At 44.2% G+C, this 21,739-nt stretch overlaps 1 protein-coding gene across 1 annotated transcript in view; it reads right to left on the bottom strand.

The window, feature by feature from the left end:
• LOC133353343 (regulating synaptic membrane exocytosis protein 2-like) overlaps window positions 1-21,739 on the bottom strand; it is a 271,939-nt gene that overhangs the window by 54,180 nt on the left and 196,020 nt on the right. Inside the window, 5 exon segments of the mRNA XM_061569499.1 lie at window positions 2,672-2,743; window positions 6,834-6,914; window positions 9,312-9,386; window positions 12,899-12,967; window positions 13,706-13,774. Of these exon segments, the coding sequence (XP_061425483.1) occupies window positions 2,672-2,743; window positions 6,834-6,914; window positions 9,312-9,386; window positions 12,899-12,967; window positions 13,706-13,774 (366 nt within the window).

Raw genomic sequence — 21,739 nt, 5'->3', positions numbered from 1 at the left:
GGATGCTTGTAATGGAAAGATACCTTTCCAATGGCACTCCGTCGATTCGGCCCAGTTTAACAATGTCCAAGGAAGAGGAGGTGTGAATTGAAGGCTCAGTCAGTGTTATAAACACAAAGGGCTTGTGTAGGCAAAAAGGAATTTACAAGGGATGGCTTCCTGTACCAATGTAGGGCCATGTGTGGAATAAAAGGTGTTAAGAGATTCTCTAGAAGGAATTTCTTCAGAAATATTTAAATAAAATAGCAAAAACAAGTTTTATTTGGGATTAAAGCAGCTATGCACTCTGCGTTTTGTTTAAAATAAACAACATCGTTTAAACAAAGTTAACACAACTTCAAAGCACGAGACAAACGGCACAAGATTCCGCCTCACTTCGCAAAACACCGTTGAAAGATGCCCCGTAAGTTTGTTTTTGTCTTTGGTAAGCACAGCGGTCTGGTTTACATTTGTCAGCGAGGTTAAAAGTCTGCATTTAAGTTCAAGAAAGAATGGTTTGTGCTTAGCATAAAAGCACCTCCGTGAGCCACAAATGGCATGGGTAGAGCATACAGCACCGTCTCCCCACTATTCGTGTTTCTGGCCACAAATGAGAGCTCAACGAAGTGGCTCATCACGTGGAAATGTATAGCAGCAGCCAAATACTCGAATGCAAGTTTCTGAATGTGGAAGGCAAAAAACCGGAGGACCCGGAGAAAAATCCACGCAACCATGGGGAGAACAGGCGTCAGGGTCGAGATTGAACCCACGACCTCCGCATACCAGACACCTCGCCACTGTGGCCCCTCTTTGATCACTTGTCCACCCAAACAGAAGTGTAGTAGGCAGAGGTGTGGACTCGAGTCATGTGACTTGGACTCGAGTCAGACTCGAGTCATGAATTTGATGACTTCAGACTCGACTTGGACTTGCATAACAATGACTTTGTCCCACCTCTGGTAGTAGGCCACTACATGTAAACAAAGACGGTCACTGCATCGCGCACTTTCAGATGCGCTTCTGCGGCCGTCTGGAACGCTCTTCCTCCCGATATTAATAAGCCACTGGAGCTATGCACTCTTCAATCTAGATGGAAAACGAATTTGTTTAGAACTGCCTTTTGTGTTCAGTTTGTTGTCCTTCCCCCGCACCTCCAATTAGCACGGATTGCCTACGTACGGTGCGAAAGGAGTTCAACGCAAATATAAACAAATGGGCCAATGTCTCGCTGAAGGTAGTTCCAGGGGATATTTACACAACACAGTCCCGTGGGGGGGAGGGGGGGGCTGCTTCCGTAGTGTAATGCTTAGGGCACAGGACAATCGATCCACAGGTCGCAGATTCGATTCTCTCTGCGGGCACGGCAGTTGAAAGTGCTGCAGGTTTCTTAACCCCACACCCCCTGCCTCCGCCCACAGTGCAGCAGTGTGAACGGGTGCACCGCAGTTAATTTCCTTCGCAGGTCGCGTTGGGTGGGGTAAAGTGTGGGCAAGCCCACCTCTTCCGAGACGTTTGTCCAGCATGGAAGGGTAGGCCACATTTCATCTAAAGGGGGGCTCTCTTTGGGGCTCCCTCTAGTGCAGGCCCATTTGCCAGCAGTGGTGTGAGCCGGCAATTGCAGACTTCCACCTTTGCTCTGTACAGTATTTGCAGATTACATTTCAATGTGCTGAACAGGGTTACATATCATTCATCGTACTACTGTGTGCTGGGTAACTCGTGTTGATATCATGAGCGGAGTAAGGATTATCAGGAATGTTGTGCCCTACGTGGCACTCACAATCTGACACTTGCGAATACGATGCCTGGATTGGGTGGGGTGTCGCTCAGTCCATCAGCCTCTCAGGGTCCATAAAATAAATACCAAACCGAGTAAGACACAAATTGGCTGGCAAATGGGGAGACTGGCCCACACTTAAGAGTTGTGTAATTTATATTAATACGCTGATAGTCTGCAAAGGTAATAATGACCACCGGAATACGCATTCGACAATGGATGATAGTTCAACCTACACATTCAAACCACATGTTTTGTTGGCACTCTAGGATAAAAAGTAAATAACAATTCAAAACGGTTGCTGAAATGAATCCGGTGTTTACTTTACAGCGATGCTCACAATATTTCACTAACCTCGTGCTGCGAATGGAAAACACAAGCAGGGCTCAACATCACATCGACTAGTCCATGGGCCAAGACCAAATATTTGACTTGTTGGTATCAGAAATGAGATGGTAAAATAATGTTGATAACATCTTTGAACCACTAATATCAGTGAATTACGCTATGCATGAACGTTGAAATTCTTCCACACCGTACATATCCAAAGGTGCTAATCTAGATTGAAAACTCATTTCTTTTCAAGTGCTTTTCGTCTTTCGTTTGTTGTTCTCTCCCCGCACCTACGATTAGCATGGTTGGGTAAGTATGGTGCAAAATAAGTTCAACATACATACATCAAATCGGAGGTGCGGGGATAATAATCTGCTGTAACAGGCATGCTGTCACGTAATCCACTTTGCTTATCCGCTTACGGAAGCTGGTATCACCAATTAGTTGCCACCTCTAGTGGCAGTGATCTCTGCTCCAACCCATGGACTAACATCACCCGTGTCTGCTCCTGATGAAGGCACGCACTGGGGGAGGGGGGGGGGGCAAGGGGGGGCAGAGAGGAGTGACGTAAAACAGCTGTACCTGTCCGTCTCGTACGCGCTGCTTTTCCGCGCCTTGAGACTATGGGATCGCTCGAGGGGCTTTCCGTGGCGGCTGAGTCAAGCACCCCCCGGGGGTGGCGGGGAGAAGGAAGAAGAGGGGGGAAAGCGGGCGGGGAAAAGGCCACGCCGAGGTACAAAGGAAAGGAGAGACAACGAGGGCAGGAGGAGAGGATTAACCCGGACAAATGGAAATGGTGCAAGGAGCTAAGACATGTTAATGCACTCTCGTTGTTGTTGTTGTTGTTTTTTTTACACAAGCACATACATTGCACCGTTTAATTTTTACAATGTTGCGTGTTTTGTTACAGCCATAACATATCTCACATTCCTATTCAGTACACCGAGACGAAGATCCCCTTCGTATAGCCTGTAACAGACTGTTTGGGGCAAGTGCTGTTAGTGAGCACCTATGAAGGACGGCACGGTACACGTGGGGGTGGGTGGCCAGCACCACGCCCGGCCGCCTTTGCCTCCCCAGTTGCGATGTTTATGCACTGCACTAGGTACTCATTTGATGCTGAGTCGACCTACGGGAGGCCCACTACCGGTTCAGATAATCGTTACTGAAATCGAACTTGGGTTGCTGGTTTTATAGTAAAGTGCGCTAACCACTACACTACCGCTCCCCAACTAATTACATAACTAGACACATACATGTTCATGCAGCAGTGTACATGTGTACACATGCACACACATCATCACAAACACACACTTTATTCAGCCTTATGGCAAGCATGATTGCTTTTGGGATGACAATACATTGACAGTTATACAATACGTTGTAATTGTTATCCTATATTTAATGTAAAATGTTATTCCATCCGTAGCTGTATACATTGCGTTTTGGACAAGTGTGACACGTTTGTGCAAGTGAGCTGGTTTAGAATTAGCCATGAAGTATATGTAACAGCTATTAGGTTTAGATTTGTGTATATCTGCATAAAAAATTATTGCTTGAAGCCATAATCTCATCGTCCATATCCTAGAGATTTTATGAAAAACTGTAAGAATGTTTGTTATCCCTTAGTCCCTTTAAGCATACATCTTTGCGAATGCAGCACGTAATTAACTTTAAATATCCAACTTTAACGTGGCCATTCTAATAGTACATGCTTGACTTAAAGCTTTCGTGACTGCAGGAATTCATATTCTTGGGTCTTTCGGTAAAGTCACGTAGATAGGTTCAAAAAAGCCCCACGAATATCGTACAGGCTCTTTAATCACGGAATTAATATTGACACTGAAAAAAAATACTTATGATTATAGTACCGCAGAATTATTCAAATCGTTTCCGTGATGAATCCACATGCACGCATATAAGGAAACGCTAACCAAAGGTCCCGGCTTGGACCAGGATTGTCCCAGTTTCAGAAAGGCCATACTAAATTTTGTGAATCATTCAATAAAACGTAGAGTTTGTTCTCATTTGAGAAATGTGCGGTGACACGTTTGACTCTGTGATACATACAGAGGGGGGTGCTGCCTAAGTAGTGGGCGGGTGTAGCGGAGAAAGCGGGGCCAGTGTGAAAGTGGGTGGAGCTAACTGACAGAGGGAGGAGCTGCCAGGCTCGTCATATGTCTCAGTTGAGCCATGCTGAAACGTGGTAGCTTTAATGTAGATTAACTATTTTAACGACTTAACTATATATTTTTTTATTTTACCAAAGTAGATAATCAGGCATTCACACTAATCAAATGTTTACATGCACAATGTACTCCTACACACGTATATTCACAGTGGATCCTTTGCATTTGTGCCCATTTTCACCACTTGTTGGTAATGCAATGTCAAAAATGTCAAAATATTCAAAATCCGCATGGCTTGACTAATTGACACCAATTCATTTTATCCACGAGACTCAACAAGCCTGCTATCAAAGCTTCCACAGTGTTCTGTGAGAAAATAACACTGACGGTCTCAGGGTGAATACTGTACTTATCCGGAGATGCTCGTGAATAAGCAAATTTCGTAGGTAATTATATTTTCACGAATCACCTGAAAAAAACGTAAAAAGAAATTGAATTGATCATCTCTTTATCTCATCACTGTCCCATTGCTTTATCTTATCGATCTATCTCATCACTTATCTCTGATCAATGTATCTCTCATCACTCATCGCTTTCTCTATTCACATTCTGTCTCATCAATTTATCCCGTCACTTTATCGCATCACATTCTCTCTCCTCACTTTATCTCGTCACTTTCTTTCTTTCTTTCTATTTCCTTGATGCAGTAGTGCGATGCGCCGATAGCCAAAATCGCGGATAGCAAGTTCGTGAATAACGAGGAAATACTGTGATCAATCACAGCCCACTGTGTCCCCAGCTACATATGCATCTTCTGCCTCTCGGTAAACCCACGTCTCTGTTGAATAGTCCATACATTCCTGAGCAGGCACGAATTCATTATTGAATTATAAAATGTCATTTATATTCATACACATCCATGGCCTGAGATGGAAATTGTTGTTATTCAAGGGAGACCTGGGTGAAAAAAACCACAAGAAATTACAACTCTAACGATTGCAAATTACAGCAATTGTAAATGATATATCATATACAAATTAAACGTGCAATGCACTGCAGTCGTGCTGAGTATCCGAGGTGTATTGTTTCTACCAAATGTATGCGTTGCTTGTAATTCACGTTCTTATAAACCACAATCCATCACCCGTGACAATAAACAAGACTCAAGCACGCACACACGCACACGCATCATGCCTGAATAAAAATCCCCAAAACAGTTTCTTGACGTGCTTGATATTGCGCTCGTTGATAAAAGTTGATCACAATTGAGAGTTTTCAACTGTGCCGTTCATCTTTGATGGCGTTAATCTCCGAGAGGCATTTGCTAGTACACTGCCACGTGTCCTCCAGGCTGGTACACAGTCCCAAAAAACCACCGAAGTCAAAAACAAAAAGCAATACACCGCTTTTCCCACACATCAAATGATATATTCTGCCGTCGGAGTTGTGTAAAGGTAAGAAAGTGAAGGTGCAGCCCAACCAATGTCTTGCTCATGCCACTGGTAGAGCGGCCTCCACCAGCAGGGTCACCACGGTGTTGAGATGTTAACTACCTCGCCTGGTATACAGGAGGGCGTGGGTTCGATCCCGACCCTGACGCCTGCTGTATATTTGGAGTTTGCATGTTCTCTCCCCGTGGTCGCGTGGATTTTTCTCCGGATCCTCCGGTTTTTCCCCTCTACATCTATTATAATTAATAATATGCGTTTAAGGATTTGGCTGCTGCTATACATTTCCACGCGATAAGCCACTTCGTTGAGCGACCGCTTGTGGTCCAGGTCGCTTCTGAAAAATAACTATATAGCTCAGTGGGCCTTACCTGTTAAAATAAAAATTAGTTTGAATAATTTCAATAGCAGGAGTTATAGACTCCCTCTAGACTCTAGAGGGTATTTGGCAAGCTCTTCCATGCTGTGGCCACGCATCTTAAAACAGCTGCAAGTGCCCACATATTAGCCAGCTCCACAAGACCTGCAAATTAACTACGTGTGCTGTACCCATTTATACTACTGGTTGGACAAAAAACATACTTGCCCTTCGTGTCAACTGCCGCACCCGGACATCAAATTAACCAGGCGACCACTGGACTGCAAGTCCAATGTGATAACCATTCCACCACGGCATCATCCTGCGGAGCTGGGTCACTTGCGTCTTGTAGTCTCCACTCCCCCTACCCCACACCCCCACCCTTGCCTGTCTCTCCTCCCTGGCTCCTCTCTCCACCCCCTTCTCTTTCTCTTGTTGCAGCAGCCCCTTTTGCCCACCTCAGCAATTGTTTCTTGCTGTGGTTGTCCCACCTGACGACGGACGCTTGTGTTGCGCCCGAAACGTCGTGATTTAATTTAGTTTGTTCTATGCCTACGTGACTTTACCGAAAGAACCAAAGAGTATGGATCCCTGCAGTCACGAAAACCTCAAATCTATATTGACATTAAGTGAAGGTCAGTGCACATCCATCGTGGCTACTGCTTAAGTGACTACCGGCTTGCTCTTCGAAATCAGACACAACGGGTTCCCCGTCAGCCACCCATCCGTCTCCACTGGATGTCCGTGCCCAGCCGACGAGGGGGTGGGAGAAGGGGGGGTTCGGGGCGGAGGGGCTCATTCCGGGGTACCTGTCATCGTCGGGCGAGGCATGCTGAATGAGAATCCTAGGGCTATCTGGCCGCTGCCTGTCTAGCGACAAGAAGTGTCTGCTGAGAGAGTTTGGGCACACACACACACAGACACGACGCGCCAGCGCGGCCGTTACATTCTGCGAGCGCACACGCTGTCAACCGGAGACAGGGAAGGGGGTGGGGGGGGGCGACACGAGCGGGGGGTTGCAGCACTTTCAACTTCTTCAGCGAAAGCAGAAAACACAGGCGCATCTCGCTGGTCAAATAACACGCGAACGCTGCTGAGGCTGCAGAGCATCATGGGGCGGGGGAGAGAGAACAACCCGTCGATACTTTGCAAATGCCACTCAGGTGGGGAAGGCTTCTGTCAGCGTATTGAGAGCTCGCTCACCATTATAGGCACTTGAAGATTGGAACGGCAAAATGACATTCGACTGCACATGCAGGGTGCGTCTTTTAAAGGTCCACCCGAGTACGTTGAAAAACAAGGCTACTTGGGTGCACTCTTTTTTGAATGAAGTCCTCCCCCAGTCATACGGGTTGTTTGACCATACCCAGACAATGCGGGTTGGTGATGTTGGAGAGAGAGTGGGGCGGGGGGGAGTGGATCAGGCCTGGTTCAGAAGATGTCACTCATCGCTGACGTGAACCGTGGACCGGAATCAAACTCTCCCACTGCCTTCTTGCGGCCTTAAATGGAAACAGATCTTCAGTTTTAGTTTGTATACTAGAGGCCTGACTGAAGGTGATTTACAATTACACAACGGCTTTGAATGGCCTTAACAATGACCCTTCTTATCCCTTTTTCTACCAGGTAACCAGTTAATTAAAAAAAAACTCCTGGGACCTCCTTTGCCAGTACCAAAATATAAGAATAGGTTTTCCCCTTTTTTGGCATTAAAACAGATATTAAGATTTCGATTTAAAGCTTTCGTGACTGCAGGGATTCATCTTCTTGGTTCTTTCGGTAAAGTCACGTAGAAGGGAAATAAAAAAAATACAACATAATAAAACATATTTTTAAAATACAACATAATAAAACATATTTTATTATGTTTTATTTTTATTATTTTATTATTTCCCTTCTACGTGACTTTACCGAAAGAACCAAGAAGATGTTAAAACACCAAACTGAAAGGCGCCTAAAGGGGGCCTCTGGTCTCACACCTTTTGAGACGAGGCTCCAAAGAAAGCTGTCTCTGGTGTGGACCAATCAGTTTAAAAGACAATACATATATTATCAGAGTGTGTTTTTTTTACATTCTGACCACAAGTATTGTGGTTAATGCAGACATGATTCCTTGTAAAAGGTTTCAGTTTGGTGTTTTAACATCTTAACACCTGTTTTGTTGCCAGAAAAAGAGGAAAACCTATTCTAAAAAAAACTGTTTAAAAGTAGCAAGTTTGCACTTTTCTTTCAAACTGGAAATTGTATTATATTCCTTGCAAAAAAATGTATACACTTACACATGTTACATGTTGTGTACAGGCATTTATGCTGCATTTCCATTTTTGCACATTGGCCAGAATGGCTATATCTTGCTGGGGAATGTTCACATTAATTAATGAAAGCAGGCTTTAGAGAAAATGTTGAGCCATAAACATGACTTTGTGAGGCAAATAATTGGCATCATGCTTAGAATTTACAGAACTGTGCAAATGATCTTGTTTATACCTGCAGGAACACTTCGTTTTTTAGTTATTTTTATAGATTGTTTTTCTGTTACAACTGGCTCACAGCAAATCAACACAACACCCAGAGTATTACAGAAGAGTGAGGGTGGTGGTGGTGAGATGGGATTAATTTTATTTCCTTAAATATACTTTGGATTGCTGCTCCACATGGAAACGCATATCAATGCAATGCCACTTGCAGCACAAAACACGCTGTACTCTGGCAAAAAAAACAATCATGAATTCCTGCAATGAGGCAGGTGGTTCCAAAAAGCGTCCTCCATCTAACAACTATCATCTACATTAACACTCATCAGGCCACACCAATTTATGTCGACCTAATCCGTGCTTTACAGTAGATGCGAACGTGTGATACATACTGCTTGTATACACGAGGAATGAGTTTCACATTGATAATAATACGTTCAAGAAAATGATTAGATTTTTTTCGGATAATTCACATGTCACGCAATGCGACGTGGCGCCACTTTTGGTGGGAAAATATTGGATGTGATGTCATGTTTGCAGCGTCACTTACTACGACATTTAAGTAGAAAACAAAATTGATTGGAACTACCTGCAACGTTCATTCAAAAAGGGGGCACGTACGCGGTTAACATTGTTTTACCAACTTGACAGCAAAGCAAAACAAGTGTGAAGGCAGCCGAAGGAAAGAAGGGGCAGACAAGATGGATCGATGTGGTTGGTGGTTGAAGGAGGGGTTCAATGCAACGTCAGCAGCAGTAGCAGTGAGCGCAGTGGCGGGCGGGGGGGGGGGAGTTGGCAGCATTACACCGTTACCTTTGGGGCTTGGGAGCGCTGGTCCTCAAGCGACATACACTGACGCTGCCAGCCCGCTCCAGCGACTGACACCTCCTGGAGAGACCCGTCATCACGTGGAAAAATAATGAGATGTGGATGAGAGGAAGAGGAAGGAAACGGGAGGAAAGGAAGGAAGGAAGGATATAAAAGGGTTCAGGAGATCGGACGGTGACAATTGGAAGGGCGGGGATGTTGTTGCCAGCCTCAAAGTCGATGTTCAACTGGGATTGCAGGAATCACGGCGGCAGCGCTGTTCTAAGTGCACGTGTTGTCACTGGAATTACCGCGCGATTCCCCATCTCCAGAATAGCAGCACCGACTGAAAATTTGCGAATGCATCGATGTAAGTAGAAATTATTTCGTACCGTATGTAGCCAACCATGCTAATCGGAGGTGCGGGGGGAAGGACAACAAACTAAGCACAAAAAGCAGTTCTAAAGAAATTAGTTTCCAATCTAGATTTAAAACTGCATAGCTCCAGGGACTTCCTAATATTGGAAGGAAAAGTATTTCAGATGGCAGTATAAGCGCATCTGAAAGCGCGCGATGCGGTGACCGTATTTGTTCGATGGTAAGCGAAAAGCCGCAGCGATGATGACCGGAGTTCACGTGATGGTTTATGCTCCTTGACGAGATCAACAAGGTATTGTGGTTCATTCCGTGGCAAGCACTTTGTGTGGCATGAGTGCGACCTCATCACGTATTTGTTCGGCAACCAGAAGCCAATGCAACTCAGCGAGCACTGGACGAACATGGTTGGATCTTGCTGTTCTTAGTGTCTCTGTTGTCACTGGAATAACCACAAGAATTCCACGCGATTCCCCATCTCTGGAATAACAGCACCGTCTGACAATTTGCGCATGCATGTGTTTTGCAATGCTTTCTTGGCCTTCAAAAACAACTCAACAAGATGCAGAAGACAAAATAAACCCTTATGTAAAACTATTGTCCTTTTTGCTGGAATGCCTTTAAAAAAAAGTTTAATAAGATTTATCGGAGAATTTAAAAGAACGCCCTGTAGGCAAAATCACGTGGGTGATGGGATCCTTTCAGTATTGCATTCTGCAATCTACTAGCATGACATAAAAACGAACATGTAGTCTAAGCCAGTAATGCATTTTGATAATTGTATTGGCCATGAATAACATATGTTTTAAGTTATCTACAAGCATTTTGTCGGCAACACTGAATCCAGTAGTATTTGTTCATTAAAAAAAATACAAGTATCTCTTTAAAACATTGTCAACCATAAAAGTATATATTGCTTTAGGTAAAGCAGGCTTGGTAAACATACAAAGGATATTATTAATGTTTAAGGAATTTGGGGATGTAGGCTCTGACGCTGGCAATGCAACTGTGCCCCTAATATGGTTAGTTACCTTATATTCTAAATACTGTACACTGCACCATATTTGCCCCGGACAATATTTTAGAATATACAGGTTAGGCCCTCTGTGATTTGCAATTTAGCAAAAACGACACATACTTGTTAAAGCCCATCTGTAGCCCTCGGGGTTACTATCGATGGCAATTATTTCACGTGACCTCAAAGTAAACCACTGTAGTCTGTGCTCCTTTAATACAGGCGGAGAAATAAACTACACAAACAACTCTCATGAAGCCCTCTCGTGGCTAGCAGACCATATCTGGCTCCTAAACACATTGCTAAACGCAAAAAAATTATGTTTTAAATGACATCCTTCGGTAAACGTGAACATATTTTGAAGTGCATCGCCAAAATGTACCGTTATAACTATTAAATAACAACGAACACGATCAATTGTTAGGGCCACATAATTTTCTCTGGAAAATGTAATGAGTAATCGTTCATAAACGCGAACTGACTCTATTATGAAAATGTGTGTACACATTCTCCACCTAGTGGCAAGGACCTGTAAAAGATAATTATACAGCTGCAATGTTCGCATTTTTTTACTAAACTGATTAACTCTCAAAAGTGGTGTTTACTTATGTACGCACCGATTGGTAATTTCGATTAATAAAATACTCTCAGACATTAAAGTAAGGCTCACTGCATACACCTTCAACGATCTGTGCGTGCAACTCTATCGAAATACCTTACTTTGACAACTATACATTTTATTTACAGTATTTGTTGAAATGCAAATTGACACGCTCAACATTAGTAGCACAATTAGGTTTCAGTTGAGTGATCAGCATTCAATAGATGAACATTATATTCTAGATTTGACACTTATTTCTTTTTTTACGTGATTTTGTTCGAGAGTAGCATTGTTTTAACGTCACGCACACATCTCTCTAGAGCTCCCCCAGGTGTATTTCCCAACCATGCAATAAGCCATTTTCATTTTAAAATCACATCAATTGTCTCATCATTATGAATAATAAGAGTCTAGCAATTTATATGTATTACTCTACACTCCAGATTATAAGACATACTTCACCCCCTCTGTATTTTTAAGCCAAAGTTGGGAGTGCGTCTTACAATCCAGTAGCTGTGGATAAGTAACCAAAATTTGCATGTGTTTTTACTGACACCATGCGCAAGTTTCGGGTACATCTTACTTACAGTGCAGAGAATGCAGCAATATTCGTTGCATTTTATCTTGTAGTTCATTTATTGACAAGCTGTTTGGGCAGGAACCCGTCAGCAAATGGGGTTTTAAAATTAACTACATTAAACAGTGGCACAAACTGCGTAACTGCAGTTGGCTTATCGTGAAAGCCAAATGCAGTATTTGTATACGGCCATCATCAATTAGGTAGGTCAATTAGGAGTTAATGTGTTTAGTAGCAATATTATACTGCATTCGTCTGCAATATTTATAAGTAGCACGAGACCCCCCCTTCCCCCACTGCGCCCCCCCTCCCCGCAAAAAAATCAAAGAGTGACATCTGTACGCTGCAGCAATTGTGCTAAATCTTCCCCAAAGCCATGCGTCGCAGGGGAAGTGTGTGAATAGCGCCACTGTGCCGAGTAAACGAGCGCTCTACCTGGGACTGCCATCCGTTCCCATTTTACTGAAAGTCGTCTTGTCGCTTGCCACTTTGTTGTTTGTTGCCCATGTGATCTGCTGTGGAGCATTCAACTACAGGATGCTTATTCGGCACATCAAGAGCCACATTTCGAGTTCGTGAAACGATGCTTTGAATCGCACGTGTAAAATGTAACGTATTTTTTGTTGCTTATTTTTAATGGGCTCATTTTAATCCCCTCTGGCCACCTAGAGGCTGCTACATTAATGAGCATAACAGAAATACTGAATCAAATGATGACCCCCAAAGTTCATACAATTCTTTGACTAGTATGACTCACCAGTCATTACACCCCTGCTGAATATACAACGTCGTGTCTCACAATTAATGATTGTGCGACGCTGCTGACTCCACAAACGCACGTGGGTCATCAATTACCTTCACGTGGCAGGGAAGGAGCCCCCACAACATTCGATTGGGCGGTCGTGGCAGGGTTAGCTGAGGCTTGAGGAAGCCACGTGCATTTTTGACTGACAAATAATGAGTTTCATTAAATATAGGAACAAGTGGCGGTCCAAGTGCCAATGGTTGTTGATGTCCAGCATTACCTGATTGGAGAATGGAATACGTATCCCTTTGGGAAAAGACTATTTGGCCTCGGCCTCCCCTTCCCCGTTCTTACAGGGCGAATGTGAGCACAACAGGAAGATCCGCCATGGGAGACACATGCGCACGCACACACACACATGGGACACAAGTCAAACACACACGCGCACGCATGAAGCTGACAGGAACTATGTAAACAGGAGCATCATGGGACTCATGGTCAAAGAGGGTGGTTGAGTATGGGGCAAAGGTGATACCCAATAGGGGTTTCATATTCCCAATGACAGATGTGGCCATTCGAGTGAAAAGATGGTGATGCTTAACACAGTACTCTATTCAAGTCAGACTAAAGCTGCTTACCTTTCAGAATATTTGATTTCACCAGCTCAAAACCAATTGATAATGTATTATCCCTTATTAAATGCATAGATTATTGATTAATGCGATACAGGCAATAGAAATAGCCATCTGTATGTCGCAATGAATCATGTGCAGGTATTCATCTTCTTGGTTCTTTCGGTAAAGTCACGTAGAAGGGAAGTAATAAAATATTAAAAATAAAAGATAATAAAATAATTCTCACGACGTTTCAACCACAATGCAAGCAGCCGTCCTCAGGTGAAAACCAGGTCTGTCGAGGCGACAGCGTCTGAATGCTGTCAATTTTAATGAAGAACCCTACGTTCTAATGAATATATAATATATCATGACTTTACTGTACAAAAAGGTAAATATAGACATCATAGAGTATTTGTCTAATGTTCAGCTGATGGCCCTTCACAATCCCTGCTGGTTCACTTAAACGTTACCTGGACTCCTCCATTTTGAAAATGGCATCATTGCTTGACTTGGGTCTGGGCAGAGTGAGGAAGCAAGCTCTGTGGAAGGATGGATGTGGAAGGCAGGGAGAGGGTGGAAATGGTCCATAGGAGGGAAAATCACACAAGGAATGAGATACAAGAACAGTATGTGTGGACAATGACAAGCCTTGCTTGGGAAAATGGAGGACGCATCCAAACACTGTTCACTGTAAAAAAAAACCCAACCAGGTACGCCTTGAAGCATAATGTTCAAGAAAGACTGCGCAAATTTTCCATTCATTGGCCAGTTACGTAAACTTCCCCTCAGTTCACGCGGATTTGCATGGCAAACTTCGGGAAAAGATCATTCAAGATATGTTATGCAACCACAGGCCCCGGATGTGCTAGTCTTGAGAAACATATGACCTGAAGAAGTTGTGAGCTTAAACATATACAGGACAGTCTGTTCTCCTATGACGCGTGTTTTCATAATGAGAATTGGATATAACGCGATGCTATTACGGAAAGGATTGTTTTATAACGACGATACGAAATGGATATAACGCAATCGAGTGAATGCAAGCACGTCGCGCGAGTAGGAATAAGCGGTTGTGCGGCTGCCTCGGGCGTAACATCACACGAGGTGCGATGCTGCTGGATGCTTCCAGATGCTACCGGCGCGCCTGAGGCTTTGTTCAGCCTGCGTGCGCATCTCACGTGTTATCGCAGACCGTGCTTTACCCTATGTTATATATTGTTTATTAGAACGCGATTTCTCCAGAATGTGGTGTTCTTCAGGAACGCAACTACCGCATTATAGAATAACAGACAGTAGTATATATATATCTCCTGAAATACAACAAGTGCTCACGTGACACGGGGGACACGTTGCACCTGCGGGTTAGACTTCAGTAGGGAAGTCTTCAAATCCTCTCGTAACACAATGTCCAAGAAATTCCACAGATAATTTTCAAAACTTCCTTGAATTCATTGCGCCTCCGATTCGCACGGTTGGCTACGTACGGTGTGAAAAAGTTCAACATGCATGCATACGTTGGATTGCAAGATCTTCTTGGAATGGCATGCGCATTACAGAGTGTTCGATTTTTTTTTTAGCAGGGTGTGTTCAGCTTGGAAGCGCGAATACGGTTTATATACCCACGATGTGCTGGTGATGATAATAATAAACAAAAAACTGCACTGAACGACTCGCGGCTGACTGGAGATGCTTCACTTTTATTGGTGGTCGTGGATTTCGATTGCCCTCCGCAGGGAGTCTGAAAGTGTTTCCCTGGCCCGGAGGATGAATGCTCGGGGCAACGTGAAAATGGTGGTCGATGTAAGATAACACGCAGCAAAACACAGAGCTCGGCGATCCTGCAGAGAGAGTCAGCATTTGTGTGAAAACACATTTGACCGTACGTAGTAGTAATAATAATTAGCTTGACATCATCATCATAAGCAGCAGCAGCAGCAGCGGCGGCTGTGCCAAGGTGAACGCAACGAAGACAACCGCGCCAGTGCCACCAATTTACTCTGTTGTGAAGATGCAAACCATCTAGCTCCCCCACGTTCCATTTTCTTTCGTATGCCTAAAATATATATTTTTATTCCACATCCTCCCTCACATCATACATCGATGGGTATAGATCCACATTTCTCACGTTCCGGGGCGATGTTTCAGGCACACCGGACTCATCAGAGCAGGTGGTGGGACGGGGAGGGAAATTATTTTCTTTGGGCGAGGGAGATGAGGGTGGAAGACGTGTGCCATTTTTCTCATGTTCCATCCCTTCTCTGATATAATTACAGTACATAGCAGTGTTGTAGTGACTACATTATCAGCTCAGGGGTGTGCGCCACTCGGTCAGGTGGGGCGCCCAATACTGTTTATGTACGCATGTTGAACCTCTTACGCGCCGTATGTCGACAAACGTGCTAATCAAAGGACAACAAACTAAAAGGAGATATGTTTCAAACAGATGTGGTATGTACGAGTAGCGTAACTAGCGTGGGGGCAGGGGGTACCCCCCCCCCCACCCCCCATGGTGGCTACGAGTTGGGGCCCCTTTGACAACCAGCGTCTCATGGTGCTTGTCAACGGGGCCCCAACTCGTAGCTTTGGCCACCGGGGGCGGGGGGGTCAAGGGATTCCATCTGCTCCCACGCTCGTTACGCTACTGGTACATCACCACGTTGTTTGGTTGATGCTGCCTTGGCAGTGGTGCACAAGCACAACGAACAAAAACTCAACACATCCGATCCGTCAGTAACACTGCCTTAAAAGGAAACACAATCATCGATGACGGTGCAGGCAATGGTGTTTCTTCATAACAGTCAAGAGAAGTTCCATTGCCCGAAAAGTAGCCTATTACTGTACATATGTTTACGTTCAAGGCAGTGTTATTGGCAAATGTGTTGAGTTGTTTTTTGTTAATTACTACCAAGGATGCTCAAAACATGGTATGCGTGCCGGACCTATTTCGCGCCGTACGTAGCCAACCGTGGTAATCGGAGGTGCGGGGAGAAGGGAAATCGGAGGTGTCGTTCCAGAAGCACTTGCAATCATTGTAAGAATGAGACATGTGAGAAAGTAACGGCAAACTTAACGCCGATCTGTCAACGTGTACCGTCTCGTACATAAACTGATGTCAGTGCAGTGGCATCGTGCAATCACAATCAAAGGTGGCAGAAGGAAGACTTTCTGCCTGCGGCTTGAAGTCCGTCCGGATCGCGTGAGAGGAACGTTTGAGAGGGCAGGGCCGAGAGATGACCTCGCCCTGTCGTCTAAACAGGGCCGCAATGCCTTTCAGCCGCAAAACTGACACTGCTGAAAGTATGCCTCTGTCGTCTGCAGGCTTGCTGCGTAATTCAAAACATTCTGGGGTGGAGGGGAGGTGCTTAACTTGGTAAAAGTATAGACCCCCACTCCACCGCTGTAGATGACATTAATCTAGATGACATTAATGTACATTAATGTTAGGGGTTACTGTAATGAACACTATAAACTACAATGAGTTGGAGATTACACCCGCCGTGTGTGTGCTCGTATAAATAATGCGCAGTCTTTGTTTTCATTAATCGACGTTGCTACTAATATATGGGGTTGTGCCTACAAAGCCTCCAAAAGCGGTATAAACGGTCACATAACACGAGTTAAAGAGCACGATGCCCATGAGGGTCATTGCGATTCTCTAAGTCAATCACACAGAGCCACAGGGAACAGCCTCATGGGCGCTCACACACTTTATGTAGCCAAATTCATCGTGACGATACATTCCCAGCGGTAAGGAAGGTGTCACGGGTATTCAACAGTGTCACCCTCGTCAAGGATCGGCACCAAAATGATGGCGCTAGTGTATTGCATTGTGCATCCAGACACGTGTTGAGCTTTCGAGCAAAATGAATTCAAAGGGTCGTGTGCGGTGCGTACAGCCAGGTGGCACTGTGGTCAGTAGAGCACACAGCTTGCAAGGTTGCAAGTTGAATTCCCGGTCGCGGGGTCGACTCAGCCATTCATCACTTTGGGGGTTGATACAAAAGGTGCACCTCTGCGGGGAACCAAACGACGGTTGTACTTTGGGATAAGCCGATCTGGCATGGGGAGAGTCACCCCATAGGACAACCGATGTGCTTTCAGTACAATGAGATCCGTACCATTACATCGGCTCACTTGATCGTATAAAAGTTCCTTCAACCACACAACCAACCATCGTATTTACCATATATACAGGAATGCTCCTCTCATCCGCTGTAATGTGGGGGACCAATATCATGGTTCTAATTATCCTTGATAAACTTTGCAAAATTTACTCCACTTATCCAAGGGGGAATTTTTTTTTAGTTTACTGGAAGCCCGTATCCACAATGAAGTCCATGATTTTTTTTGCAGATGACGGTGTAAGATTGGAGGAATAGGGCCGTTGAAAATGGGCTTTCTCACAGACCACACTGCTTCTCTGGATAATAGGACTCATGGATAATATGGTTGTAATGGGTTCCGGAGACACTTGTAGATGTAACTTCTTTATTATGATTTAACACTCCAACTCTCCAACAGTCCAACACTCCAGCTCTCCAACAGTCCTGATACTCTGTTACAGCCTAGGTACACAGCCTAGGTACACAGCCTAGATACTCTACTCTGGCTACGCTCTGGAACTCGCCTCACAAGGTCGTAGAGTCGGGAGTTCCAGAGTCCCACCAATGGCTCTCACAGCATCCCAGGGTCTTCAGATGGCTGGTCTTGGGTCTTGGGTCTTGAGCTACGACTGGCCCTGATCGTCCAGGGAGCTCCCCTTTTATGCCCAGTCCCCAACGAGGGGTGGGGCCGTGTGCGCCCCCAGATATCCCACAGAGCACACACAGCCCCCCCCTTTGGCGGCGCCAAGGGGATTAAGCGCCTGGGAATTCACGCCTGGTGCCAAGAGGCTTAAGCCTGGGGTCCCAGAGCCCCCAGCAGCCCCTCCCCTCTTATTTCACTACATGGTCACGGATGAGAGAGATCTTCTGAGCAATATTTAGTTGGATCATGTTACTTTGAACAATTCGTATACGTAAATACCGAAGCTGCCCATAGCATCAGCTATCTAAATAGCCTGGTGAGTGGTACGGTTTTTAGTAAATACATTTATTTTAATGCTGCAACTGACTGCAATGTGGTGTGGGGCTATACCAAAGCATTCTATGTTACTTGAAGCACATTAAATACCTTGAAACAGCACCTGAAACAGCAGGTGACTGTGAATGAGCAAACTAGCTTCAGTTTTTTTTTTCAAAAGTAATAGCTGTCCACAATGACTAATTGAGATATTATTATTGTTATTAAAATACCTCACTGAGTCTCAAGATTATTCTTCAGGAGGATATTGCTAAATTTCCGTGTTCAATGCCATGATGTTGCTGCTGTGTGTAATAATAATTGAGTAATTATCAGGTAAATCTTCAGCATTGGGATGTTTTGACCAAAACATAGCTTTTTAGCTATGGGAGGAAACAGGATAATCCAGAGAAAACCCATGCGGATCAGGGGAGATCATACAAACTTCACACAGAAGTACGCCTGAGTTAGGAATTAAACCCAGGCCCTTCTTGTTGTTAGGCACGAGTATTACCACTGCGCCACCCTGTCACCATGACTTTTATTAATCCTTTACATAATCAATTGCCCTGAAGGACTGGAAATTATTGGCCAGAAAATTATAAGCAACATAATAATTAATCACAAAACTGGCTTTCAATTAAAACAAAGCCTAAGTGATGTCTTGCTCAAATGAGCATGGGGCAGTGCTCATCTCCTATTAAGAGCCCTGAGCCAGTGGTGAAAATTCTAAGTTTGATTTCAGGGGTGAGTCTATCCAAGGCTGTAATTATAATATATATTTAAATATGCTCAAAATGTCCCCCCACAATATATTGCTATAGAAAAATTGCTATGCTATGGTAATAAAAACAAACATTTACTAAACCTTGGCCACAATATCTGGCCTTCATATAAATCAACGCATAGATTTATGTTTATATATGATTGTGGTTATGATTGTACTTTATTAATCCCTAATCTCTGGCATTACATACAATGAAACAAGAAATGGTAAAAAGTTCAAACAGAGCAATGTAATACAATACACTATTAGACATTATTGTAAAAAAAAAAAATCCATCCCATGTGTTAGTGAATTTTTTAAATATTTCAGGCAGGAAATTAGTTTTCAAATTTAGATATTTTTCTGGGTTGGGACCCCCAGACACCCTGGAAGATTTGGTCCCCCCCAATGTTGACTCCATGGCTACGGCCTTGAGTCGATCCATTGTTGACTTCCCGACAAAGTGGTAACAATTTTATCGACGCCAGAAAGCATGATGGACGGAGTCAATCCCCAACCAAGGGTTGCGAGCTGCTCGCGCAACCGCTGAGCTTCCTGGTCATGCGTGTAAAATGGAAAGCGAGTTGCAACAGCGACAGTGAGGCAAGGCTCACCCATCCATACGTCTGCCTCTCAGGGAAGGAATGCGCAGTGGAGGGTGTAACGGTCCCGTCTTCTCAGAGGAAGGTCTGAGCAGGCACATGAGCCACACTGGAATGTCATCTATCGGTCTCTGGATAGACCACCGTGATGCACTTCTCGACAGATGCACCCAGGGTCTCTGGGTGGTGATGGGGGAGAATGAAAACGCTGCTTGAACGTCATAACACTAGAACGCACGACAAATGCTGACCCAAGACATATGCAGGGCTGTTTCACAGGGAGGTGATTCTCACTATATTCCCAGTTAGGGTTCGGAAAAATTACTCCCCTTCGCAAATATTTTTTTTGATTCTCCTTTTCTCATTTTGTTCGTTATGTAAACATTAATATAGTCAAATATATATATTTAAATATTTGTCCCGGTCTTGAGTGGAATTGCAGACAAATGAGGTATTATTTTGGATTAATTTTACTAATTCAGCAAATTGTCTTTCAATGACTAAACGGAGATTATTTACCCAAAGAAAAAACATCTACTGCAGAGTTATTGGAAATACTGAACTAGGGATGGTGATACTGATAAAATAAAATAACAATCTCTGCAAAGTAGTAACCATCAACCCATCAAATCACCCCCTCACCCTCGCAACCCCCTCCCCCCCTTAACAAAAATCCTTTTCAGGGTGGCTCCAGGCTACGGCATTGGATACCGTGCAATAGAACATTGTATGGGAATATCGGTGCCACATTACGGTGACAAAACAAATGCCTTAATAACACCGCGTTAACTAGAGACGTCGATTTGTCTCTAGCCAACCGATTAGCACGGTTGGCTATGTATGGTGCGAAAGAAGTTCGATGTTCAACATACATACACGCGTGATCTCTCCGTAGTGTTTCCTTGGTAGCTGGGCTTCTCGAGCCGAGAGCCACTGCTGCAAGGTCACGTGTTCACACTAATCCACTAGAGGGCACTTCTGTTCTTGGATAGGGCAGTCCAACGAGCAGTGCAGAGATTTTTTTTGCCGAACTCTCGGTTGCCCTTTCGGCAATAAAATCTGGCACTTCGGAGCTGCGGTGCTGTAAGAGAGCCGTGACGCAGGGATTCATGCCACGGCCATGGCAATATTTACAAGGGAGGCACTTGGGGTCACTGGCTCTGCGCTAAAGCTGCTAGAAACATAGCCACCGGGGTGTTGGAAAGGGGCATGAGGACATGTGCAAGGTAGACAATGGAATCAAGAATTTGGCTCCAAATGCTTTTTGTATTGTTGGGCCAGATCTGAAGCTGAAGTTTATAAGATCACGTATGTTTTGTATGACTTTTACTGTGATTTTTTACGTAACTTTTTTCTTGGGTGAGAGCTAATGAAATTGCATTGCCTTTGCAAGGAAAATACACTTTAATTTGTACGTGTATTCAGATGTGTACATGTATTATTGTTTTACTGTGGATAACATGCAAACAGGTACACACAAACAGGATGCGTACGTGTACGTATAGGTACACATATAATCAGCGAAGTTGAGATTGCCAACTATCAGGTGTGTGCAAAATGTCGTGGCGTCTTTGAATGAGAGGGAAAGGTTGGTAAGGCTGGTAATGTGCATCACGGGAGGTCGCGAGGACTGGAATCTGCTCCGGGTTCAGATTCCAATTGCATTTGAACATCACGGTCAGGAATAAAACACGGACTGCTGGAAGCAGAGCACTATGTGTACAGAGCTATGGCACCACCACTCTCAGTAGCGGACACATTTATAATTAAACATGTTTTTACCCTTTGGAATAATATATTTTATATATATTCAAAAGTTAAAATTTTGCCTACAGCCCTTTCGATTGTCCACAAAGTATAAACAATCCCCAGACTGTTAAAGAGACATCCACTACCTGCTTCAAGCAACTTTCTCCCGATTCCCTAACACAGCCCAGGTCCACTTTCAATGACGCAATGGATCCTGCATTTGCAGCAACGGTTGGCAGACCATTCCAATGATCTACGCTGCCTTTAGAAACAAATAGCCCACAACGATTATTGGTACGACACTAGGATTATTTCTCACTTCTCTC

Source organism: Lethenteron reissneri, chromosome 43 (genome assembly GCF_015708825.2).
Source record: "Lethenteron reissneri isolate LAM-NWPU_2019-01 chromosome 43, ASM1570882v1, whole genome shotgun sequence".
Lineage (NCBI taxonomy): Eukaryota > Metazoa > Chordata > Hyperoartia > Petromyzontiformes > Petromyzontidae > Lethenteron > Lethenteron reissneri.
Note: the sequence above shows the minus strand (reverse complement) of the source record. Positions and strands in the feature narration are given on the sequence as shown.